The following is a 26980-nucleotide window of genomic DNA, read 5'->3' on the forward strand; positions in this document are numbered from 1 at the left end:
CAGCCATTTGCAAAAGCAAGTGACCTGTAAGTTGAAGGATTTTGTTCCCATTTTTGTTCATGTTGATTAGGGGCTCTACCTCTGCAAATGGAAACACTGGCAGGCTTGCCAGGTGCAGTTTTCAGAGGCTGTCTTGTGTTACTTTGCTAGCACTAGACTTTGAGTGCCTCTTTCTGTGCAGTGAGGGACATAAGGTCTCTTGGACATAATTTCAGAAGCTCAGTGGGAGGCTTGATGGTTTTGAACCTTATTTTTGTTCCTAATTGCACTGTTCCTTCATCATAGCGTCTTCCTAAAATGAAGGGGGAAGCTTTTTTTGGCTGTTGTGTCCCAGTCCGAAGTATGCAAGATTGAGTTGACTTGATCAGTTAACAAGTACCTACACTGAGAGAAGTTTCCTGATAGTAAAGGGCTCCTTAGTCTAGCAGACAAAGGCAGAATAGGATCCAGTGGCTGGAAGATGATGCTAGATGGATTCAGCCTGGAAAAAAAGTACATATTAATTGCAGCAATTTACTTAGGGCTTTGGAAAATTCTCTGTCACTAACTCAGGACTAGGGATCTGTCTGAAAGATGTGCTCTAGCTCAGTGGCTCTCAACCTTTCCAGACTACGGACCCCTTTCAGGAGTGTGGTTTGTCTTGCATAACCCCAAGTTTCACCTCACTTAAAAACTACTTGCTTACAAAATCAGAGTGGCTGTGACACTTAGACATAAAAATACATCACTGAAAAATTGTTTCCTTTCTCATTATTACCATATAATTATAAAGTAGATTGGAATGTAAATATTGTACTTACATTTCACTATATAGAGCAGTATAAACAAGTTGTATGAAATTTTAATTTGTACTGATATTTGCCTATTTTAGAACTAGGCAGATATCTAAATGAGTTGATGTATGCCCCAGAAAACCTCAGCATACCCCAGGGTTTCATGTACCCTTGGTTGAGAACCACTGCTCTAGCTCAGCCAGAAGTCATTAGGCTCAATGCAGGACTCACTGGGTGAGGTTCTCTTATGTGAGAGGTCAGACTGGATGATGTTGGTCCTTCTGCCTTTAACAAAAACAACAATCAATCTCTGGATTAGTGTCGTCTTGCTCATTTACGTATCTCCATCCATTTGTGTAGCTATTTGCAACATGACTACAACAGCTGACTGCTCCTGTACTATGGTCTGCTGAATATCCTTTGGAAACAAGAAAAGTAGGAGCAATGAGAGGCCAACTGAGTTTGCTTTAATTTGTCTCCTAATTCTCTAAATTCCTCCTGGATAATAGCTGGCAAAAGAATCCTTTGTGTCGGATACCCTTCAAGTAGGACAAAGCTTCTGCTTCTCTTGGTTTCTTTCTATATGGATGATGATGTCATTACATAAAATGGCTCTGTATGGGCAGCCTTCTCATCCCTGTCAAAGTGTGACAGATTTCTGTTACCAATCTGCCTGAGGCGTCAGGTGATCAGGCTCAGGCTGCAGGATCGTTAGGGGAGGAGATGAAGGAGCACACCAAGGGTCTAAGTTTTAAAGCTTTATTAATAAAATAACAGCGGTGAGTACTGGGGGTTCCCCACGTCACTCAAAGGAAAGAAGAAAGTGTTAGTGCTCCAAGCCCTAACCCACACGCACTACCCGGGGCTGGCCAAGCCTGGGAGTAACATACAAAGAATTAGGGGGAGGGAAGAGGTGGATGGGAGTTCTGTCCTGTGCACAGATCATCCGGGGTCTACTGTTGATCTCCAATTTGCTTCAGCTCTCAGGAGGGTTTTAAGTCCTGGGGTCTTTTGGGGGCGTTTCGTTCAGGGACCTCTGTCCCCTTTGCTCTTTGTACCAGTCAAAACTGGCTTTCTGCGGTGTCCTCAGCTTTCCCAAAACACACCAGCGTCAGGGACACGAGACTCTGTTTCCCCCCTCTCTGGTCTTCGCCATCTCACTCATTTTCACAGCCCCTACAGTTCTGTTCAGCTGACTCCTCCTTTCTCATGGCTGGTCGGGGTTGGAATCCAGGCCCCTCTCTTTCTGGTGGACAGCCGAGAGTTGGTTGTATGCCGTAGCCTTGGGCTGGAGTCAGTGTCTTATCTTCAGACCTAGCGGGGATGTTGCGTTAGCCCATTCTCTGCTCTTGCCCTCCCTCTTCTGCCTCTCGCAACCTGCAAAGAAATCTTTCATGCCGCACTCACACCTTTAACCCTTCCCAGAATACTTTGCAATGCCTGCAACAGCGTAAGCAACATACAATGCTGATCTACCTCCCCAAGAGACCCCCTGAGGGAAGGGGCCCTTGGGGTGTGACAGAAGATGAGAGGGAAATCTAAAGCTGTGAGAGCCCCAAGTGAAGGTGGGTTATATCTGGTTTGCGTGACACCGCCTCCAGAGTCCCCATCAGAGCAATGTGCCTAGCCAGGTGGCCACAGAACCTCTGTCAACAGCAGTTGGCAGTTCACGGGTGCATTGCATAACTTTCTTGAGCCCAGCATATCATAAAGGCAATAAACCCCCCTGTTCCCACCCCATAACTCTTCTTCAGTTCCTCTTTGTCAGAGTGATCACAGAGCCAGCCTTTCCCTTTCTCCATGTTTTACATATAATTCATGAAAAGGTAGACATTTCTGTGATGGGTTCCCCCCTGGGTGCCACCTGGAACTGGCTTACCACTGGGCCTGCCTGACCCACCAGCCTGGGCTCCCTTTATACTGTACTGCTGTGACAGACCCTCAGCCTCCTTCCAGCACACATACAGGTAGGGACACACCCAGCTACAGCTACATACAGATGCTGAAATCAGCTCTGCATGGGAAAGCTTCAACTAAGGACCTGCCCAGCTACTCAAGTGCAACCCTTCCACTCCCTGGAGTGTAAACTCAAAATTATACCGTTTTGCCTTGCACAGCGATCTGTACAGCATAAGCTCATGAAATTCTTCCCCTCCCTCAATGTGGAGAGGAAATATACACCAGTTTTCTGCCCCAAGTTATAACTCCTACACACTGGTTTGTGATAAACTAAAAACAAATTTGTTAACTACAGAAGATGGATTTTAAGTGATTATAAGGGATGGCAAACAGATCATAGCAGATTACCTAGCAAATAAACAAAAATGCAATCTAAGCTTAATATACTAAAGAAATTGGATATGAATAGCAAATTCTCACCCCTAAATGATGATTTAAGCCGGTTGCAGAGATTCTTAAGGGGCAAGCTGCACTTGCTTGCAGCTTAAAACCCCAGGTATACATTCCTTTTACAGACTAGAAATTCCTCTAACCTGGGTCCAGCACTTCCACCCATTCAGTTCTTGTTCCTCCAGTGTTTGCAAGAGTCTCTTTTGGGCGGGGAGTCAGTGAAGAACCACAGTGATGTCACTCTCCTGCCTTAAATAGCTTTTGCATAGGGTGGGAACCCTTCGTCTCAAAGTTTGATTCCAACACCTTTCAGTGGAAAAACACTGGTATTGCAATATGGAGTCCAGTACCAGGTGATCTGATCACATACCCCTGTAGTGTCATGGCAGCCATGACTCAGAAGCTGTTTACTGCATCCTCAGGAAGGCCTACCGGTGGGAGATTAGCCTCTTCTAAGGTCTGTTGTTTTCTCTAATAGCCCTTCCCAGCCAGCCATCTAGACTGAGTGTATTCTGCCTAGTGGGCATTCCCCAGGTGTAAACATATTTGTAATACAGATACACAGTCAATATTCCCAACTTCAGATACAAAAATGATCCAGACATACAAATAGGATAATCATACTCAGTAAATCATAACCTTTTCAATGATCTCACATGATCTATCTTGTATAAATACACCATACTTATGCCATAACCATACCATAATATCTCTCTGAAGAATATGGGATGCAGTGTCACCATTGTGTCTACACCAGAGGTGGGCAAACTACAGCCTGCGGGACCATCTTGCCCTGCCCTTGAGCTCCCAGCTGGGGAGGCTAGCCCCTGCCCCCCCCCCGTGCTGTCCCCCGTCTCCCGCAGCCTCAGCTCACCGTGCTGCCAGTGCTCTGGTGGCAGGGCTTCAAGCTCCTGCTGGGCAGCGCAGTGGCGTGGCTGGCTCCATTCAGGCGGCATGGCTCCCAGTCCTGGGGATCTGAGCAGCACGGTAACGGGGCGGGGAGTGGGGAGGTTGGATAAGTAGCAGTCAAGGGACAGGGATCGGGGGGTGGTTGGATAGGTGTTGGGGTCCCAGGAGGCCGGTCAGGGGGTGGGAGTGTGGATAGGGGTTGGGGTAGTCAGAGGACAAGGTGCAGGGGGGGTTGGATGGGTCTGGGGTTCTGAGGGGGCAGTCTGGGGGCGGGAAATGGGAGGGGGCAGATAGGGGGTGGGGCCAGGCTGTTTGTGGAGGCACAGCCTTCTCTACCTGGCCCTCCATACAGTTTCGGATCCCCGATGTGTCCCTCGGACCAAAAAGTTTGCTCACCCTGGTCTACGCTGTACACTTTAGGTTGGACTTAGGCTGCTGCATTGGATTATATTTCTTTTTTGTATTGCCTCAGGCTTTGCCCAAAAGAGTTTGGAAAATGGGTTTGCTCAAGCTAGGGACCTTGACTTGAATGCTTGTGTTCCCAAATATGCCTAAGATGTACCTGGCGACTGTTCTATCTACCATGTACCTGCAAAAGGGTCCACAGTGTTCATCCATCCCCCAGTCAAACCATTTTTAAAGAATGTCTCAAACTGCCCTTCTGGGACTGTAACCTGTCATTGAACAAATCCAAGGCAGCCCCCTTGAGACCCTGGGATCTTGCAATCTCTGCCATTTCTCACTGAAGGTCTCATTTTTAGAGCCATTACTTGGCCAGGAGGGTCTGAGTTGCATGCTCTGAGAGCCAACCAATTTATGCTGTGTTCCACACACAGCAGAGTGGCCATGCTTCACTGTTGACTTGTGACAAAACTGCATCCGATTTTTGTCGACCAGGCTGTGATGGAGACTCTCTCTTCTCTAAAGCCACACAGGGGAAGGGAGGCTACATGCTCTGGTTGGTAATGATGGAACTGACTGCGTGTGGTCTTTGGAGAAAATTCTGAACATCATGCCATCTCAGTTTAAAGTCTATTTCTGTGAGTAAGAGACTATGCTTAGTTACGCTGTGACAGGGGTAGGCAACCTATGGCACATGTACCAAAGGCGGCACACAAGCTGATTTTCAATGGCACTCACACTGCCTGGATCCTGGCCACTGGTCTGGGGGGCTCTGCATTTTAATTTAAATTTAAATGAAACTTCTTAAACATTTAAAAAACCCTATTTACTTTACATACAACAATAGTTTAGTTATATATTATAGACTTAGAGAAAGAGACCTTCTAAAAACATTAAAATGTATTACTGGCACGTAAAACTTTAAATTAGAGTGAATAAATTAAGACTCGGCACACCACTTCTGAAAGGTTGTTGACCCCTGTGCTATGAGCTAGTAGGTGTCCTATATCTGAATGTCTCCAGGATCACTTGGCTGAAGTGGTAGCGTGTTTTTGCAGCATTCTCCATAGGACTGCTACCTGGAGTTGCGTTCACACCTTCGCAAATCACTGTTCTCTGGATATTTCAGCAAGCACAGATGCTGCTTTTGAGAGGGCAGGGTTTCAGCTGCTGTTCAGCTCATAGGTTTCCTCTGTTTGGCTGCTAAGGGAAGTCCCAGTGGCTAGGCACCTATGGTGAAGCTCTGTGGAAGCAATGGAGGGGAGGGAAGAGGAAGAAAGGCTAACTTACCAACAGTAGCTCTTGCTCTCCAAGTGTGTTGCAGCCTCAGAGCTGCACTCCCCCCACACATACACACTCCCTAGGCATCTGTCAAATATGGAGCTGAGGGAGGGTTGGACAGGTAACGCATTCATGCCTTTAGTCTGTGTGGCGTGTTAGGCTCCAGGGAATGGCACATGCCCCATAGCTGCCAAATACTGCTCCAAAATGGTTCTGTGGGCAGGTGCGTGATTCCCTGGAGGCAAAGTGTTTGGAGAACAGGCTCTGTTCTTGGCAGGTAACTCACTTGCGCCCATCAGATAAAGATGTTAGCACTGGAGTGTGTTTTATGAAATGATTAGCCTTGTAACATGTTACCACAAAGGGAATGGAGACCATGGAAGCTTTTGTGAAACGTGCTTACCATCAGCTCTCACAGTGACTTGGTTCAGAGCATTACGAGCAGGGAGATTTTCTGCCTCCTGGAATTCCTTTAACTTGAAGATCCCGCCTCTGAGCTTAGAAGTGCACTTTGTGTCGAACTCTGCTGCAAACTCACTTGTTGGAAGTTGTTGCCCATCAGTAGGTGTCAGGCCCCAGGCCTGCTCCTCGGGGCAAGCAGTAGGGTCCATGGTCTCAAGTGCCATCTACTCAGAATACCCTCTAGAGTGCAGTTTCCTGCTTTGCACACACAGCTGTAGAGAGTGTGTGGGCCACTCAGGTGCTGTTTTTTTTTAAATCTAGCCTTTCAGACTTACATAAAATGTTCTTACATTTCTGCTGTTAATGACCATTTCATTTCACAGGCTTGGTTACAATTTACAATGTAGCTCCCTTATCCTGGCAGGCAGGCTAAGGCAGCTGTGGCCTTTTAATAGAGACTCAGACCTGTGCAAGATGACATCATTAATCTGTCAACATAATGGTTTCATTTCTGCTTCTTTCCATGCTTTTTGGTCTAATGGTTTTGTTTGCTGTTTCTGCTTAGCTTATCAGGCAACCGATTATCTCCCTCCAGCTTTAGAAGGTAAACCTATATTCTATTAAACTTCTCTGACCAAATCCTTTCCTGGACCTGTGACGTGGCATGACTAACCTTTAGTGCTTTGGTACTAGCTGAAGAGAGCATGGCGCTTGTATAATGTGCACGCATGAGATTCTGCATGCTTGAGTCTGTACTACTTGCTTGAAGTGCAAGCAGGCTGGTGTTCATCACACACAATTCTGGGAGATGCAAGGACTATCCGTCTTCACCACAGAAAGGGTGGGGGCAGGGAAAGGCTTATTCAGCTATTTCTTACTTTTAAAGAGAGACTTTAACACAGGGATATGCTTTAAAAAACAGACATGTCACCTTGTTCAAATAAGAGCTCTCTTTCCCCACAAGCTGCCCTTGCAACCCAGATTCTCTTAGCCAGACTGCAGTGAAGCCATATTTGTGCCATAGATCAATTTTCAACGTAGACCGTTGTAAAGTCAAAGTTGGCACTATTGCTTCCCTGCAGAAGCAAGTAGGCGAGGATGAGCTGGTGGGGAAGAGGTCCTTCCAGAGTGATTGCTAGCTTCCAGGATGGCTTCCAAAAGGGTGAGGAAAGAGAAACCACTCCAAGAGGCACAGGAAAGGCGAAGAGATTTTTTCAAGTCTGCTTTGTCCAGAGGTTTCCCTAGTACAGAAGTGCAAAATTTCAGAAGCACTCAGAAAATGAGTACATCAATATATGAAGCAGCTTGAATCAGACAGGTTTTGCTGTGCCAAATGATAAGGGGTAGTGCAGCACTTTCAAAGATTTAAGGAGTTGCTGGGGAAATGACCTAAAGCTGGAAGACTCTAACAAAAGTCTCCAACATTTACCCAGTAGCTACTGTGGTTCTTGCTCCTCTGCAGAAGATTAAATGGGTCACCAAGGCCATGCTGCTAGCGACACATCTTGCCTGAGGCCCAGTCTCCAGTGCTCTGCCTTTTATTCAGCAGTCTTTGGAGTTTTACATCTGGCTCTGGAGTTTGCACAATATGGGCCAAGTTTATCCCTGGTGCCACCCACTGACATCAGTGGTGTTACACAAGGGTTGAACTTGGCTGTATATTTCAGTGTATGCATCACTGGTTTGTGGAGGATTCAGTATAGTTGGCACTCTGTTTATTTTGCTGCTACATGAAATGCTGCACTGGTGCTTGGGAAGTTCTCTGAAGTTCAGCTGCATGAATTTAGAAAGCGTTTCGTGGGGCTGGGACCAGGACTAAGCCAGCACTCACATGAATTCATAATAAGGCCACTAAACCCCCACCAATGATGGTCTTCAGGCAGGATTGCCTGCTTTGCCCTGTAGCAGTGGGAGTAGCGCCATGAGCTCTTCCTTGTGGTTGTGGAATTCACAGTCCTGGATTTCCTGCAAACTGAAGGAAGCAAGAGAATGGAAAGGGACGTAGCAGCATTGTGATGGATTGCTTGGTAAGCTGGGTGCAAGAAAACAGTGTATATTTTAATACGGCTCAATGTAAATGTTTATCTCTAGGAACAAAACATGTAATCCATACTTGTAGGGTAGAGGATTCTGTGCTGGGAAGCAGGGACTCTTTCAAACGATTTGGGGCTCATGGTGGATAATCAGCTGAACGTGAGCTCTGCATGTGACACTGGTCAAAAATTTAATTTTTCAAGGCATAAACAGGAATCTTAAGTAGAAGTAGAGGATAATTTATCTCTGTATTTTGTACTCGTGCAACTGCTGTTGGAATCCTGTGTCCACAGCTGAAAAAGGATGTTGGGAAAACTGGAGCGGGTTCAGAGATGAGCTAGGAGTATGCCTGATTAAATTAATTAAAAGATTAGACACTGAGCTCTGTGAGTGTATCACTAATAAGGAATAATCTATTTAGTTTAACAGAGAAGGTTAATGGGTGATTTGATTAGTCTGTAAGTACCTATATGAGGAACAGATATTTACTAATGGGCTCTTTCAATCTAGAAGAGAAAGGTATAACATGATCCAATGGCTGGAAGTTGAAGTTAGACAAATTCATTGTGGAAAGAAGGTATGAATTTTTAACAGTTATTAATCCATGGAACAATTTACTGAGGGTCATGGTGGATTCTCTATTGCTGACCATTTTAAAATCCGATTAGATGTCCTTCTGAGAGATCTGCTCTAGGAATGACTTTGGGGAAGTTCTATGGCCTGAGTGATACAGGACTACAGGAGGACAGATTAGCTGTTCACTGTGGTCCCGTCTACTCTTGGAATCTATGAATCTCCGGCTAAATCTGTAGATGATGTAGGTCCCTGCTGCTGTTGGAGCTGCGTAGGCAGCTGTCACAGCTCAGAGCCCTGACAGAAGGCTCAGCTCTGGGTCCAAGCTCTGCGTATCCATTTACTCTTTAAAAATATAATGACATGAGTGTAGGTGATGAAAGGAACTGAATTTCTAGGGTTGAAGTTCGCTCACTGAACAGGTCAGCAGCAGTGCCTACCTGTGACCTAGGGGGACCCCTCTAAGAGTTGGGGGAGTACAGGCTTCTGGGACCTGCTGATACTGCCCATACTGAGGCCAGCTAGCACCAATCACGGAGCTGTCAGTAACCTTTTCTATGAATCTCCACCCCCTGCCCCCCACTTCTCCTGCATGTTTTTGGAAGCTGGACACTTTGTTTTTTCTTAAGCCTTTCCTTATTGCAGATGGTACTGCATGAACAGTGTTGCCAACTGTATGGTAGTACTTGGTGTTTCTCCTAGAGCCCCAGCTCTTGGAGTCCTGTAATGATATGAGAATTTCACATTTTAAAAAAAGAGTAACTTCCTATCCTTTCTGGTTGCAGTGGAAAACCCTGGAAATATGATCCCTAAAGGCCCCCCAAAGCAGAAGGCAAAGACCCAAATTTTAAAAATGCCAGGAAATTAAAAAAAGTACTGAAGCAAATCTCATGGTTTTGGGGGGGCCTGACTAAAAACTTTTTTGACTGTGTGAGATTAGCAATACTGAATGGATACACACTGTATCCATTCAGTGCCATATGTTAATAGCACTGAAACAGCTGTAAGATGCATCTTATGAACTTCATAGAGTCTAGTAGCTCCTTGGACAGTTCAGGCTAGTGCTTCAGTCTGAACTTGCTATGCCCATACATTACAATGCATGAGCTTATATGGTGTATGGTCCCTAATGCCTAGATTCTGCAGCAGGAGCTAAAGTAAAGAGGTCATGCCAGCTACACGGATAGTTCCCTAGCTCTGAGAGGTGTAAGCCAGGCTCAGGACCTCCTGTAGGAGGGTGGGTATGTAGGAATAAGGAACAGTCACTGGCACATGATGTCCTTAAAGACCTTTTTACTATTAACTCAAGCCTTTGAAATAAGGGGCATGTACTTGTCAAAGGGACCATGTCAATTAAAACTTGATCCCAAAATGCCTATTCTGTAAATCCTAAACCAATGAAAAAACTTGCAAAGTTAAAATAGAATTCTAATAAAGAGGTGCCTCCCTTCCTCCCCCAACAGTGCGAGACACCCACTCAGTGCAGCACCGGCAATCTAAAAGTGCAGCTGCTTTCACTGGTTTCTTTTATTTCATTGTCTCAATAAGAAACACAACTAGTAACCATAAGGCATAAATAGTGAGACGTGAACAGGTTTTTCAGAATTGTTTCTCTGTTACAGTGTTCGTAGCTCTAGCAATGACTGAGCAAAGTACCAACCAGAGTAAGAGTGCCTGAGAGGGAATTTAAAATGAGACCACTAGAATCCAGTGAGAGGCAAGGAGGGACATCTGAAGGCAGGTGTTGAGTTATCAGAGTTTAAAGCCAGAAGGGAACACCAGATCATCTGATCCAACCTCCTGTAAATCACAGGCTGCCAGCACCTGCAGACTAAACCCAGCAATCAAAATTAGAAGAAAGCATTACAGCCCACAGGCAACTAAACTGTTCTGTGCCCCAGCCAGAGACTAGGAGTATGGCTGCACTACATGGCTTTTAGCGACACGGTTGTGCCGCTACAGCTGCTAAAAGGCGTGCAGTGTAGCTGCTGTTTGTCGGCAGGAGAGAGCTCTCCTGCGGGCAAAAAATGTCCACGCCCCATAAGCAGCAGCGGCTTTGTCAGCCCGAGAGAACTGATGCCCATAAAGCATTGTTCACACTGGTGCTTTTCCTCGGTACAACTTTTGTCATTCAGGGAGTTGTTTTTTTTAACACGCCTGAATGACAAAAGCTTTGCCAACTAAGTGCCAGTGTAGACAAAGCCTAGAAGGGACCAAGTTGCACCAATGGCTGAGGCCCTGCAATGAAAAGGAATTAAATGAGGTATGTCCAGATAATCCTGGCAAGTGACCAACACCCACATGCTCCAGAAAAAGGTGGAAACCCCCTCCTCCAAGATTACTCCAATCTGACCGAGGGAAAAATTTGTTCCCAACCTCACACATGACGATCTGTTAGACCCTAGCGTGTACGGAAGAACCAGCCACCCAAGCACATTATTTGATCTTGGGGTGGAGAACCCTTTACTTTGTTTCTAGTAACCTAATCTGAGCTCTAAGAATTGCTTCTTGATTCTTTTAGGAGCACCTTCTGCACAATCATTGCTCAGCTGACTGAGGAGACCCAGCCACAGTTTGAAACTACCCTCAAATCTCGTGCTGTATCTGAGGACTCTGATGCCAAATTCACATGCATAGTAACAGGTAATGATGCCATCAGTGAAGTGACCCACCCCTGCCCGATCCATTACTGCTTCTGGTTAGTAGTAGTAAAAAAAAAAGGGAGTGGGGTGGGGGAGAGCTACAGTGTTGCCAACTCGCTCAATTTTTTTGGAAGATGCATTTTCATTGAATGGCTGGAAGTTGAAGCCAGAAAATTCAGACTGGAAATGAGGTGTGAACTTTTATCAGTGTGAGAGTGATTAACCATTGGAACAGTTTACGAAGAATTGTGGATTCTCCATCCCTGGCAATCTTAAAATCAAGATTAGATCTTTCGAAAAGATCTGCTCTAGGAATTAGTGTTGGAATTTCTCAGGCTTGTGCTAGATTAAGGGTTCTCAAACTTCATTGCACCATGACCCCCTTCTGACAACAAAAATTACTACATGATCCCAGGAGCTAGGGGGGACTGAAACCCAAGCCCATCTGAGACCCACTGCCCAGGTGGGGAGGCCAAAGCCCAAGCCCACTGCTCTAAGTGGGGGTGGTAGGGAGGAACCAAAGCCCAAGGGCTTCAGCCCCAGGCAGGAGGCCTGAAACCTGAGCGCTGCCTAGGGTGACCGGATGTCCCAATAAAATCAGGACTGTCCCAATTTTGAGGCGTTTGTCCCACATCCTGACCAGAGTGCGGTCGGGACGCCATTTGTCACAATATTTTATTTCCTGGTCTTCGGTGGCAACTCGGCGGAGAGTCCTTCAATTGCGGATGGTCTTTGGCAGTATTTCGGCGGCGGGTGCCTCTGTCTTTGGTGGCAAAGTTTATTACCCCCCACCGAAATACTGCCGAAGACCATCCGCCACTGAAGGGCTCTCTGCCGAATTGCCACCGAACTCCCAGATGGATGAGTGTGGAAACCCCCCCCCCCCCCGCCCCCTGCAGCGGTCCTGATATTTTCCCCTTAACATCTGGTCACCCTAGCGCTACCAAGGAATGAAGCCCTTGGGCTTTGGCTTTGGCCACAGGCAGTGGGGCTTGGACTTCTGCCCCAGTAAGTCTAAGCCAGCCCTGGCGGCCCTATTAAAATGGGGTCACGATGCACTTTGGGGTCATGACCTACAGTTTGAGAACTGCTGTGCTAGATGACAGTGGTTCCTTCTGGCCTTGAAGTCTGACTCTCTCTCTACATGATGTCGCTGCTAATCCTCCAGCTGCTGGAGGGTAGTGACTACATGAGAACAGCTTGAAAACATGACCCAAATGAGTCCAAAAGGCACATGAGAATAACTTTAAAATCAATTTAGAAAAAATCACATTTGAGGAAGGAGTAGGGGTGATTTATCGGTGTTGAATTTTGGGGTTGTTAATACTGCACCTTACAATAAAAAGCTTGCACCAGAGCGAAGCTGGCATTGGTTACTAACTGGGAAGGCCATAATAGAACTATTTTCTTGAGTAGCCTCTCAGAGGTTTGCTATCTCAGGAATGTGCAGTTTGCAGCTGAATCTTGCTCTGTTAAAGAGCCTGCTTTGACCTTCACCTTTGATCTCACACAGGATACGTCTACACAGCAAAGAAAAACCCGTGGCTGGCCCATGCCAGCCAACTTGGGCTTGCGGTCCTTGGACTGTGGGGCTGCTTCATTGCTGTGCAGACTCCCAGGCTAGGGCTCCAACCCGAGCCCAGATTTCTACACAGCAGTGAAGCAGCCCCATAGCCTGAGCCCCAGGAGCCTGAGTTGCTGGCATAGGACAACCGCAGGTTTTTCTTTGCTGTGTAGACATACCCCTAAGGAGAGCACAGATGGGGTTGCGCCAGTGGAAAACTTGTGCTTCTTAGCCCTGTCTACACTGGGGGTGGTGGGGGGATCGATCTAAGTTACACAACTTCAGCTACATGAATAATGTAGCTGAAGTCGCATACTTAGATCGACTTACCATGGTGTCTTCACTGTGGTGAGTTAACTGCTGCTGCTCCCCCGTCGACTCTGCCTGCGCTCTCGCGGTGCTAGAGTGCAGGAGTCGATGGGAGAGCGCTTGGGGGTCGATATATCATGTCTAGACATGATGAATTGATCCCTGCTGGATCGATCACTGCCCGCCGATCCAGCGGGTAGTGAAGACATACCCCTAGAATGCTGGTCTCTATGCCTATTCCACTGTGGTTATGCATGTGCACCATGCGCCCGGAGCTGGAGAATTTTGAAAACCGTGTCCAGGGCTGTCCTTACCTATATGCAAACTACACAAATTTCCTGGTGCCCTACGCAGCTGCGTGCTGCTCCAGCAGCCAGCCCAATCCCCCACCAGCTGAGCCGGCCAGGAAAGCTGCTCCCGCTCCGTGTCCACTCCACCCCTTCCCCATAGCCTCCACCCCACCTCTTCCCACCCCTGCTCTGCTCCAGTCCCAGCCCCACCCCCACCCCCACTCCACCCCTTCCCTGAGCTACGTCCCGGGGGGCTGCGGAACAGGTCGAGCGCGCCCTGCACTCACTGGGCAGCGGGAAGTGGAGTGACTGGGTTCCAACCCGCTCCGCTCTGCCAGCTCATGATGGGGGGCAGTTTCACCCCTGTCCCTCAAGCCTGTTCCTGCCCCCTCCTCTCCCAGACCTTGGGCGCAACGCCCCCACGGAGGCCTAGGACCAGTCCTCCCCCCCGCACGGAGGGGCTGCATAGGGCATTACAATGTCTAGGGATGGCCCTGGATGTGTCCATTGGCTTGTGCATGTGCCCTTGCTCTCCTTGTGCCTCCAACTGAGGAGATAAAGAGTGGAGAGGACTCTGACTACCTCTCCAGTTCCTTCTTATCACCACATGACCCAGATTGGAACCTCCAATATCCAGGGCTTTGTCTCCTTTATTTAGGGTGACCATATTTCCTATGCTGAATATGGGACACCTGGTAGAATTACTTGTATTCAAGCAGGTTCAATGGCAATCAGTCAGAACTATGCAGTACAAATGTTCAAATTAACATTAACTTGACTGAGCCCATGTTAAAAAGAAATACTGCAAAGCTGGATTCTTTTTATTTACCTTCTTATCTTTAAGACTTCAGGGGTTTACATGAGGAGGAGTCTTCTGTCTCTCACACACACACACTCTCTCTCTCTCTCTCTTTTCTCTCACTTGGGGGGGTGACTGATGGACTGACCCTCCCTGTCCAGTGCTCTCTGCCCTCCAGGCCTAGCTGGGCCCACAGGACAGACCCGCCTTTCCTGGTACCTGGCGCCGCATCTTCCTGAGGCAGTGTATGAGTTGCGGGGGGCGGGGGGCATGCAGAGTTGCATGCCCCCCTCCCCCAGATTTTTGCTGGGCCAGCAGCAGCCTTTTAGCCCTGTGCGGGAGGGAAGCGGGGAAAGGGATGACCTGGCCAGTGTCTTTCCAGAGCTCATCTCTTCTGCCCGCACAGTGTTGAAAGGCAGCTAACACCTCCAGGTTGCTGCTGGCTGCCAACATAACCCGTCTGTCTCCCATCCCCCAGCTACAATGCGGGCAGGAAGGGGTTAAGCCCTAAGGACATACTGTGCACCAGGGCCCAGGGAACCTGATTGCAGGGGCTTCAGCGGCCACAGAGCCTTGCCAGAGAGGTGGCTCATCAGGGGAGGGTGCATAGGGGACGGAACAGCCCTGTGCTCCCTGGGGGCAGAACCCAGGGCAGTGGGGAGGGGAGGCAGATGAAGAGGGTGCTAAGATCCTGCGGGAGGCTGCTGTGGAGCCTGCAGGTTTGGGGCAGGAACAGGCTGGAAAGTGCTTCTTCGCCCCAGCCCACACATTCCAGAGCTGGCACGCAGTGGGGGCTGCGCTGATGGCCTACCACCTGCCTTGTACACCCACCCCCCTCGTCGGCCATTGGACCCCACACACACACACACCCCAATGGTGGGCGGATGGCGAGCAGGGATCAGGCCAGCAGCTGGACCCACCAGTACTGATGATTGGGGGGAGGCAGAAAATATGGGACAATTTTCCCATTTTTAAGAAAAAGTTGAAACACCTGAAGGAGGGCTTAAATATGGGACTGCTCCTTTAAAAACAGGATGTCTGGTCACCCTACTTTTGTTTATCTGTAAAACATATGTATATTTGTGAATAGTTTTTAGAAACTTTAGAATTTTAGAGTTTATTCAATGTTTTTTTTTCTTAAAATTCTTATAGTTTGATAGTTTAGCTTCCCTGTCCAGGGGTGCCCTGCCCTCCACCCTCCATTGCCCCATTATGGGGACAGGACTATGCCCAGAAATCCAGTCTTCAAAATGTATGCTTTCTGCCCATATGCCTCATCAGTCAGCAATGACCATCAGTGTACTGCCTCAGGGAAGCCCACATTGTGGCAAGGTGCAGTATCTCCCTCTCGTTCCCCAGTCATGTCTGAGAGGGATGAGAGCTTCCCCTTCAGAAGGGCTTAATGGAACAGGCCATGAGGCTGCAGTCACCCAGGCTGGGGACTCTCCCACCTGTATATTATCCTGACTCAGCAAGCAGTGTGCCTCCCGCCATGAGGTCTGACTGAAGTGAAGGAGTCTACTTCCAGAGACCCCTCGGCAGGGTCTTCTCAGGACAACCAGGAGCATTCTCATAAACACGAGAGGAAATCCTCCTCCAAATCCACTTTGAAGCAGTCTGGGTCAGCCCTGCCTAAATCAAGCAGGTCTTTGGAGAACGTAGGATGCCTTAAGTCTCAGGGGCATGACAAGAAAGCTCACAAGTCTATGGCTCCAGCAGTACCAACTGTGATCTGTACCATCTAAGCATGAAGTCTGTGGTCTGATGGCACTGATAAAAGGGAGTCATCAGCTACCAACGGAACCGACTGTCTTGCTTGAGTGTGGCAGACACTGTTATTACTCTGGCTCCATTGTTTCGGGCAGACCCCTATCACTCTGAGAAGAGCCAAGTCATGCTCTTCCTAGGATGTTTTTGCTGTCCTGGATCCAGTGTCTCCTTCTCTCACAAGGAAGGGCCTGACTCCACTGGGAGATAGGCTTCTCCCGCAAGTCACATCTCCCATTCCTTCCTCAAATTGTGACTTTCCTTCAGTGGAACCATCAGTGCCACCAGTGGATCCAGACTCATCCTCTTCTTTCTCGGGAGATGCTGAGCCACCCTACGAACCGATGCTTCCTCCTCTGAGGCATGCTTTTTAAAAAAAATATATATATATATATTTTTTAAACTCAAATCAAACCCAGGATCCAAAAGTTTGGATAGGACATAAACATGGGCCCTGAGCTGACCTCTGGGGGTATTAGGAGGAAATTGCCCCTGTGGGTAGGTTACAGTATTGTTGTCCCCTTAGGGGTACTTGCTGTTCCTTTGTGGTATTTGGTGGTGGCCTGTGTCAGTGACAGAATACTAGGCAAGATGGTCCTTGGACTGGCAATTCCTATTAACAAATAATATTTCGTACAGATTTTTCCAAAACTAAGCATGATTCTCACCTCTTTCTGGGCTCGTACCTAATCAGGAAATTTGTACCAGATACTCATGCCATGGTTAAAAGGGGGTCTGCATCTGCCAGCTATAAAGCTTTATAGCTCGCTGTCTGACACTGAGATGGCTAACAAGTGTTGAACAGCTGCTGCCCTTGCTGGTTATCGCTCTGTAAGGCTGCTGTTCATCTTTATTGCTTCCTCTCCCATGCCTTTGATTTGATTTATTGCCTCCTCTTTTGTATCCTTTCCTCTCTACTTCACTTAACTGCTCTAGGAATACACGTGTGTGTGACACAAAGTTCTCTCTCTCACTATCTCCCACCTCCCTCTTGGAACAACTTGGGGAAACTCCTAATGTCTGTTGTGCAGGAAACTGGGAATACACTTCTGGGGAATACACTTCTGAGATTCCATCATGTCAAGGAGAAATATCAGCTTTTTCAAAGTATATCTGCCTTTGGCCTAACGCTACAACCATTTCTGGAACCCATCCCCGGTTAGAACACAAATTGCTCCTCACATTTAGGAGGCATGGGCCATTTGGCTGGTATTTGCTGAAGTTATTTCCTCTGCTGGAATACTGTGTTCATTTCTGGTGTCCACAAATCAGGAAACAGTGAAAACCAAAGTAATAGAAAAGGGATTATATTTAATAGTGCAAAGAGCAAATCATGCAGTTAGGGATTAACAGCAAGAATTTTTGCTGTAAGCTGTGGCCCTTATCAGTTGGAAGGGACAGAGAGAGAAGAAGACCTGGATTTGTTGGTTGATCACAGGATGACTGAGCCAACAATGTGAGGCAACCATGGAAAAAACTAATACTATCCTGGGATGCGGCAGGAGAGCTATTTCCAGTAGACAGGGAAGTGTTCTTGCCTTTGTACAAGGCATTGGTGAGACCTTATCTGGAATACTGTATGCAATTCTGGTCTTTTATGTATAAGAAAGATTAACTCAAACTGGAACAAGTGCAGATAAGAGCTACTAGGATGATCAGGTGAATGGAGAACTTGCCTTATGAGAGGAGACTTAAGTAGCTTGGCTTGTTTAGCCTAACCAAACAAAGGTTGAGGGGAGATAGGATTGCTCTCTATAAATACATCAGAGGTACAATTGCCAGCGAGGAAGAGTAGGTATTTAAATTAAGGCCAATGCTGACATAAGAACAAATGGATATAGACTGGCCATCAATAAGTTTAGGCTTGAAATTAGATGTAGGTTTCTAACCATCAGAGAAGTGAATTTCAGGAACAGCCTCCCAAGGGGAGCACCTAACTTGCTTCAAGACTGAGCATGATAAGTTTATGGAGGGGATGGTTTGATGAAGTTGCTCATAATACCATGTGGCCCATCTGTGACTGAGGTTAGCAAATGTCTCCAGTGGCCAGGACATTAGAGGGGAAAGCTCTGAATTTCTACAGCAAATTTTTTCTCAGGTGTCTGGTGGGTCTCACCTACATGCTCAGGGTCTAACTGATTGCCATATTTTGGGTCAGGAAGGAATTTTCTCCCGGGTCAGATTGTCAGACCCTGGGAAGTTTTCACCTTCCTCTGCAGCATGGAGCTTGAGGTCACTTGCTGGTTTGAACTAGAGTAAATGGAAGATTCTCTGTAATTTGAAGTCATTTAAAATCAAGATTTGAGGACTTCAGTAATTCAGCCAAAGGTTATGGGCCTTCTACAGAAGTGGGTGAGTGAGGTTCTATGGGCTGCAATGTGCAGGAGATCAGACTAGATGATCATGATGGTCCCTGCTGGCCTTAAAACCTATAAATCTAAATTGGAAAGTATTCCAAGAAGAACTCTGAGATTGATTCAAGATTTGGAAAATGTGCATTACAGAAAGACTCAAGAAGCTCAATCTATTTAGCTTATCAAAGAGAAGATTAATGAGTGACTGGATCATAGTCTGTAATAGTTGCATAGTCATAGTTACACAGGAAACAGAAATTTGATGATAGAGGTTCTTCAGTTGAGCAGATGAAGTAACAAGATCCAATGCTAGACAAATTCAGACTAGAAATAAGGGGCCCATTTTTAACAGTGAGGGTAACTAACCATTGGAACAACTTAAGAAGAGGTGTGGTGGATTGTACATCACTGGAAAATGTTTAGTCAAGATTGAAAAGGTATGTTCTAGTTCAAACAAGAATGAATTCAGAGCAGTCATGTGGCCTGAGTTGTACAATAGGTCAGACTCGATGAACACACTGGTCCCTTCTGGTCCATCCAAGGAAAATGAGATGAAGAATTTAACTTCACCAGTTAGAAGATTAGTCTGGGATAAGGCAAAACATTGAATTAGTAACATCAGCACTTGTTGTCTTAAATGTAGAATGTTGCAGTCTGCCAAGAGTCTTGACAGCTATGTTAGCCAGTCCCACCATATGAGGGTGTGTCAAAAGCCCAGCTTGGAATCTTTTCCCCCAGACAGCTTAGGCAAGGTGTGCCTTGTGGTCAGTCTTGGAGGACTGTGTTTGCACAAACCCCTGTGGTGGTTTCACTCTTTCAAGTGGAACAAAGCTCCCACAAGCTGGGAATATTATGGTCCAATTTCCAGTGCACGGAGTCCCTGGTACTGCACGCAGTAGCAGGGTGGGCAGGCACCAGTATAAGTATGAGCTGAGAGTACAGTGTTTAATCTGCTGCTTGGAAACAGTCCTTGGTGTGTGTGATCCTCTGTTACCTGTTATATAGGCAGCCTACTGGAAGGCTAACGCTCAAGTGGCCAGAAAAAGAGTGATCTGATTGTGCCATAAAGTATCCTATGCACTGTTTTTTGTTTGGGATTTTTTTTTTAAAAAATACTCTGCGGCAGCAAGTCTCCAGGCCTAGGCCAGCTGAGTCGGGCTTGCACAGCTAATGCTACGAGGCTAAAACTAACAGTATAGATGTTCCTGATGAGGCAGGCACCCAGGCTGTGATGAGTGGGGAGGGTCTCAGAGCCCAGGCTGCAGTCCAAGCGGGAACATCTACATGGTTGTTTTAGACCCTAGTGCAAGCCGGAACATGGTCTACACTACAGTGTTAGGTATATGTAAAGCGGCTTATGTTGACCTAACTTGGTCAGCGTCTAGTGCTCCTGCCGATGTAAATCGCCCACTACCTCAACTTAACTCCACCTCCGTATGAGGCGTAGCACTTAAATTAGTGTAGTTAGGGTGGTGCAGTGTCTGTGTAGAGATTACATTACTGAACATTGGCTGTCAGCCCTGTGTGGAGCTGACAGCTGGAGGTCCCTTCTCTCCCCGTGCTGACAGCCTGACCTGCCAGCCAGGTGCTGGGCTTACAAACTCAAAATACTGTCAGCACTGGGGCAGGGCATGCCCAGCTGTGAGCCCCATGCCCAGCTGCCAGGTTGGGCTGTCAGTGCCGGGGGCAGAGGGGGTAGTTGTGAGCCCCACACCTGGCTGCTAGCTGGAACTGTCATGTTGGGGTTGGGGGTGAGGCAGTTGTGAGTCCAGTGCCTGGCTGTCAGTGCTGGAGCCGGGGGCTCCAGCTGTTGGTGCCTCTCAATGCCTCTCACAGTTCAGGCAGTGGAAGCACTCCTGATGGGGATGCGCCCACCGCCAGAAGAAACAGAATGTGGATGTGAACTGCCGCTTTAATTACTGCAGTGGCTGTACGTTGACTTGGCTTAAGCCGACTTAATTCTGTAGTGTAGACAAGTCCATAATCAGTTGATCCGGGCTCTGAGACTTGCTGCTGAGAGGTGTTGTTTTTGCAGTGTAGACGTACCCTGAGTTTCATGGATGTGCAGGAGGGAAGAAAATACTCTTCCCCGCCCCAACCACTGCATTGTGGGTAAGTAACCTATGCAAGAGGTTTTTAAAAACCTGTTTGTGACTCTTCATGCTACTTTTGGTAGCTAATGAAAGAAACTGACAATGCATTCCTGCTTCCCTGCCTGTCAAGCATGGTTGAGCTGACACCCGTGTTGAGGGTTTCAGATATGGAATGGAGCTCTTTCATGCTGTCATTGAAGGAGTGGGGATGTTGGCTCTTTACCAAGGAGATCTCTTCTTCAAAGTCTGTATTAGCACCTAGTTAGCTGCACTATCTAACAAAAACAGCCTTTCCAGCACTCTCCCTGCAGAGTCCTCTCCCTCTCCATTTTCACAATGCACTAGTTCCCTAGACATCCATTTCCCTTGGAACATCACTGGATCTGATTTTTAAATGTACAGCTCCAAGCAGTCACTCACTCATTTTGACAAAAATCTCTTTGGTTTCATTTTTCCATTATTCAATAGAAGCGGGATCGGGCATTCCTCCCACCAGCCCTTTGCAGTGCCTGTATCCCCTTTATTGGTCTAGTTAATTCAGCTGGTTTGTACCCAATGGCAGTTGTGTTTCTTGGCACAACTGCTCCAGTTTTCTTGGGATAAGATCTCTTTGATGTGGACTTTGCTCTCTACCTCTTGGGGTCTTCTCGAATTGAGGGTCACAGATGGCGCTTGCTTGAAGCTGGGGGATGCTACAGCAGGGGTTCTAAAACTTGCCCATGGTACAGAGCAAGTTCTTACAGATACCGTAGGCACCGCAAGACAATTGTATAACATGCTGGTGGCTATTGTACACATGGGAAAATGTCTAGTGAAGAGCTAGTCCTTTAATGAAAGTGGAAGAGCCAGTAGCCAGCCAGTGCTCCATAGACCACTTTTGAGGAGGCTTTGTGCTAGGGGCTGTGATCAGGGCTCCAGACTGTGTATGCTGGAATTGATTGATAAGGCCGGCTTTCAGGAGCAAGAGCTAGGCCTGGCTCGGAACTGTCACTTGCCATCATTTTGCCCATTTCTGGGGAGGAATGTATGGGCCACTTCCTTCCTGCTGTTCCCCACCTCTCCTGGTCAGCTGGGCTCTACCCTCCCTGCTGCATTATTCCCCAGTCAGGTGAACAAATAAAAGGCGCCGAGAGGGGAATGATTTGCCCGAGAGTTGGCTGATGGGGGACTGGTATATGTGCGTGTATGGTAGTTTGGGAAGGCAGTGGGGTAAGAGGGACGGATGAGTGGATAGTGCCAGTTTATGTTGCATGATAGCAGCAGACAGTATGGGATTTGTTTGATGCGTCCTAGTGTCACTAGTGGCCGATTTCCCTTGCTGGGCTGCTGCAGTTAGGGTGATGGGAAGAACTGTGCAGGGGCCAGTGTGACAGATTCCCCCTGGGGTGCTGCCTGGAACTGGGAAACCACTGAGCCCTCCTCTCCCACAGCCTGGCCTCCCGTTTACACTGTTTTGCTGTGACAAGCTGCCAAGCTCTCTCCAGGCTCCAGCCTGCACTTTCACTAGCACACAAACAGGTAGGGACACACCCAGCTGCAGTTACATGCAACTACTGTGACCAGGTATTGCATGGGAAGGCTGTAGCTAGAGTACTTCCAGCTACTCAACCAACCCCTCCTCCCAACCCCCCCGAGTTTAAAGCCAAAATTATACCATTTTGCCTGCACAGGGAACTGTACAGCATAAGATCATGAAATTTGCCCACTCCATTGATGTGGAGAGGAATATACAACAGATTTCTGCCCCAAGTTATGATTCCCACACACTGGCTGTAGATAAAGCAAACACAAATTTATTAACTACAAAAGATAGATTTTTAGTGATTATACTGGATAGCAAACAGATCAAAGCAGATTACCTAACAAAACATGCAAACTAAGCTTAATATACTAAAGAGACTGGATATGAATAGCAGATCCTCACCGTAAGTGATTATACCAGCAGGCTGCAGATTCTTAAGGAGCAAGCTACACTAATTTACAGCTTGGAATCCCCAGGTGTTCCATTCATAGGCTAAAAAACCCTTTAGGCTGGGTCCAGCACTCCCCCCCTCCCAGTTCAATCTCTCTGTTCTTTAGGTGTTTCCAAGAGTCCGTTTGGGCAGGGAGTCAGTGCAGATCCATGATGATGTCACTCCCCTGCCTTATATACCATTTGCATAGGGTGGGAACCTTTGTTTCAAAGCTTGTCAGTGGAAGAATACTGACATCCCACGATGGAGTCCAGCACCAGGTGACCTGGTCACATGTCCCTGTAGTATCTCAGCAGCCATTACTCGGAGATTGTTTGTAGCATTCTCAGGACGGCTCCCCAGGTGGGAGATAAGCTTCTCCTTAGGCCTATTGACTCCCTGGTCAGATGGAGTCAATGGACCTGGCTCTAGCTGAGCCAGTCGAGATGTGACAAGGATCTGACCTGGTCCAGAATGGAATGTCTCCTCTTTTCACATCCATCGCCTCTGTCAGCTCTGCCCTTCCCCGCTCCCAGGCCTGCACTCCTTGGCTTTTCTCTCTCCTCCTCCTCCAGCTTCACCCCTTCCTGCTGGGTCTCCCACTTCTGTGTAATCTATCCTTCATCCCCTCTTCCACCCTGTGCTCTTGCTAAATCCCTGCTCTGCTCCAGCTCTGCCCTTAGCCTCACCCCGTTCTCCCTCTCTGCCTACTGCTCACTCATTGGCTCCCTGTCTTCTCACGCCTCCCATTCTTAACAACTACTCTATTAGGGTCACCTTCCCATACACAGCTTTACACCTTCTTCCATGCTGTCCCCTAACCAGGAGCTGCCTCTCCATCCTCCTCTATCCCTCTCCCTTCAAAGTAATCCCTCCTCGCATCTCTTCCTGCACCCTCCCTCTGCTCTGCTCTTGGCCTGTGCCTGTGTGATTAGATGGAGCTCTGCAGACCAGGGAGCCAGTCTTGCCCATGTTTTCAAAGCACTATATAAATTCATAGCCCCTTAACAATAAATATTGAGTTAGCAAGGCAGTGGGTTTCTGCCCAGGCAGGGGAGGCAACCCTGTGGAGTGGCTAGAGCACTGGACTAGGCATCAGAAGAAATGTACTCTAATCCTGGCTCTGAGACTTACTTGACCAAATCACTGCTGTGCCTCAGTCTCCTTGTCTGTAAAAGAGGGCTTATGACATGCTCCTGTATGAAGTACTTGGGGTCTGTGGGCCCCAGGGAAGAGCCAAGTGCTGTAAATTAATATTGAGGGTTCCTGGCTGCAGTTTGTGTTCTTGCATCTCTTGCATACCAAGCTAGGAAGAGACATGGTGTGAATGTCACAGCTCGGACACAACCACACAAGATGATTGTTACCTTGAATTCCACCCCAGGGGCTGTGGAGCCCATAAAGGAGACTCTCTTCTGTTGATCATGGAACATGCTCTGAAAGGCTTTTATGAATGATTCGCAGTGACTACGGAGGAGGGATTGTCTTGTGCATAAGGCACTGGCCTGGGGCTCTAGTTCTGTCTGTGTGACTGTGGGTTGAATCTTGTTGTCTCAGTTCCTCCTCCACTCAGTGGCAATAATCCGCTGCCTTCATGGGGTGACCCAGAGAAGCCATTGATGCTGCAGAGAAGCTCAGATCCTGCAGTCGTGGGACGACACACCACAGCTACATAGTTGGAACTTTAGTTTCTTGGAACTGCTTTTGCAGTAGCTGGCTGTGTGTTTGGCTCCACGTGTCTGGCTATGAGCTATTGCCATTCCCACGTGAAGCTAGGCCATGCCTTGGCTGGCTCTGCCCCTCAAGCAGACACCCACTCCTTTACATTGCAAAGAGAAAAGAGCTGCTTTCCCCTCTTTTGCTTCTCAACCCCTCCCCCTCCCCCAGTTCAGATGTTAGCAGTGCTGTCTCTTATCAGCTCCTTCCCTGCATGTCTGCAAAGGCAGGGAAGTTTGTCACATCCCAGTAGGTGGGCATCTCTAGGACACCTGCTCTATGGGAGGGGTACCAGACATGTCCCTCCCCTCCTTCAGTTCTTTTGAAACTTACCAGCCAGTGTGGCTTGATCAGAAGGTCTGGTGTGGGCGGAGCTGAGCTGGGAGCCTGTGTCTCATTGGGCATGGACACCTGAGCCCTACACCCTCTCCCCTGGCTGCTGCTGCAACAGGCCAAGGTCTGGCTTACAGGGGCTATTCTCCAGCCTCCCCTTTAGTCTCTGCTGAGCCCTGTAGGAGCAGGTCTCGTCTCCGCTTGTCCCTGTTTCCACTGCATCCCTTAGCACCCAGCTCAGGGAAGCAGATCCTTCCCCAGAGCCTGCTGCCTCCAGGAAAGAGGACCCAGAGGAAGGGTTCCCCGAGCAGTGGAGGGGAGGCAGAGATGAAGAATCCGCAAAGGCGGTGGAGAGAATCCTTCAGAGGCACAGGGGCAAGGGAGAACAGAGCAGGAGAGGTGGTGGGGGTGTTCCCAAAACGGGGAGCAAGGTGAATGGTGACAGCATGTCTCCCATGAGGGGGTAGTCAGGGAGGGGCCACCACTGCCTTTGTTGATCTATTAAAGTCTTTTGTTGCCTTTCTGCTCAGTGTTTGACTTCACTGGAGAGACCCGGTCTGCAGTGCAACACACCCAAAAATCAACCTCTTGCTCCCATCCCCCAGACTCTTAACTAAAAGGTACCATAGCCTCCCCAGCAGAATAACCCTGCTGTAGCTCAAACACAAGGCGGGGCTCACTGGGAGAGGTTCCCTGTGGTCTTCGTGATGCAGGTGGTCACGCTGGATGATAATCATGGTCATTTCTGGCTCTGAGTTGCCCATGGCCTTTTCCAGGCTGCTCAGCCTTTGTGTGAAGGACGGTATGCTGGATGTTTCCATGTGGCCTTTGGCTGGAGTGCTTCCTGGGCTATGAAAGGGAGGGAAGCCCCCGTCCTCCAGCATGCAGCTGGGCTGGGGCAGGTTGGGACAATGCAGAGGAAGAATAAGTGAACAGTGCATGGTTGTCTAGCCACTTTGCTTCTACAGAAATGCATCCTGTAAAACCAATCGGAATGTTTCCAGGAAATGAGTCTTAGATTAATAGCTTGGGATTTAGAGCTGTAATTATCACTGTCAGATGCAAACCTCCTTAAAGCTGGCAGGTGACTTGGTCATTGCAGCTTGTGCAGTGAGAGTCTCTGCCTGTCTGCACTTGGAGTCCTGAACACAGGCTGAACACAGGCTCCAGAATCAGGTGGCACCTTAGAGACTAACAAATTTATTTGAGCATAAGCTATCGTGGGCTACAGCCCACTTCATCGGATGCGTGGAATAGAACATATAGTAAGAAGATATATATATACACATGCAGAGAACATGAAAAGGTGGAAGTTGCCATATCAACTCTAAGAGGCTAATTAATTAAGATGAGCTGTTATCAGCAGGAGAAAAAAAACTTTTGTAGTGATAATTAAGATGGCCCATTTCAGACAGTTGACAAAAAGGTGTGAGGATACTTAACATGGGGAAATAGATTAAATTTGAGTAATGACCCAGCTACTCCCAGTCTCTATTCAAGCCCAAATTCATGGTATCTAATTTACATATTAATTCAGATTCAGGAGTTTCTCATTGGCGTCTGTTTTTGAAGCTTTTCTATTGCAAAATTGCCACCTTTAAGTCTGTTACTGAGTGACTAGAGAGGTTGAAGTGTTCCCCTACTGGTTTTTGAATGTTTTGAATGTTAACCAAGGGCCGCTTGCTAGAGCAGTTTCCCTGTGGGGAGGAGGCTAATCACAACCAGAGTTAGAGCTGCTTTGATTAGAGGAAAGAGCATATCCAAAAACACCATAAGGAGCTGATAAGGAAACCCTGCACATTGTAACAAGCACCCACATGCAATTCAGCCACGTACTGCACAGAAGAGAAGGAGAGGTTTTAAAGGAATAACACATGGAGTGGGATATGCTTCCCAATACACCCAAAGATAAATGACCTATCTAGCATTCTGCAAAACTAACTGAAGCATGATAATTTATCTTGTTTCTGCAGCAGAGATGGATAATCCTAAATTTACCTCCCCTTGCACAGGAACCCCAGTAGAGAGATCTCTGCATTAGCAGCTCTCCTGAATTTGCCCTGCACCCCTTGTCTGGACAGGAAGCTGCTTTACACAGCAGGCAGCTAACTCGGCTTTGGTTGGGGCAGACCCGCTGAGTGCTGATCTCTTTTGCCACAGCTGATCCTAGTAGGAATGTATCTGTTTCCCTGGCTCAGAGACCAGCCAGTCACGCGTGTCATGATGTCATTCTACTGAAAAGGCAGGAAACATCTGTTGTCAAATAGCATTTGTAGGACACAAACCAACTGTGATGCAATCAGGGTTGTTTCTGTTCAATGGAAACTTTGGGCTCAGTTTACAGAATGTGATGTGTTGTGAAGAGCTGGTAGCTCCATGGAGAACCAAGTGTCTGTTTTTTAACCTTAGGCGTAATCCAGTCCAAACATGCCTGCTTC

The 26980-nt window shown here is 47.7% G+C and overlaps 1 protein-coding gene across 2 annotated transcripts in view; it reads left to right on the top strand.

The window, feature by feature from the left end:
• ALPK3 (alpha kinase 3) overlaps positions 1–26980 on the top strand; it is an 83751-nt gene that overhangs the window by 15674 nt on the left and 41097 nt on the right. Inside the window, exons 2-3 of one of the 2 annotated variants that reach the window (XM_050966782.1) lie at positions 6682–6720; positions 11245–11366. In XM_050966782.1, coding sequence (XP_050822739.1) covers positions 6682–6720; positions 11245–11366 — 161 coding nt within the window. The remainder of the gene's footprint in view (positions 1–6681; positions 6721–11244; positions 11367–26980) is intronic. The other variant, XM_050966783.1, reaches the window with a different exon arrangement.

This window comes from Gopherus flavomarginatus, chromosome 9 (assembly GCF_025201925.1).
Source record: "Gopherus flavomarginatus isolate rGopFla2 chromosome 9, rGopFla2.mat.asm, whole genome shotgun sequence".
Classification (NCBI taxonomy): Eukaryota; Metazoa; Chordata; order Testudines; family Testudinidae; genus Gopherus; species Gopherus flavomarginatus.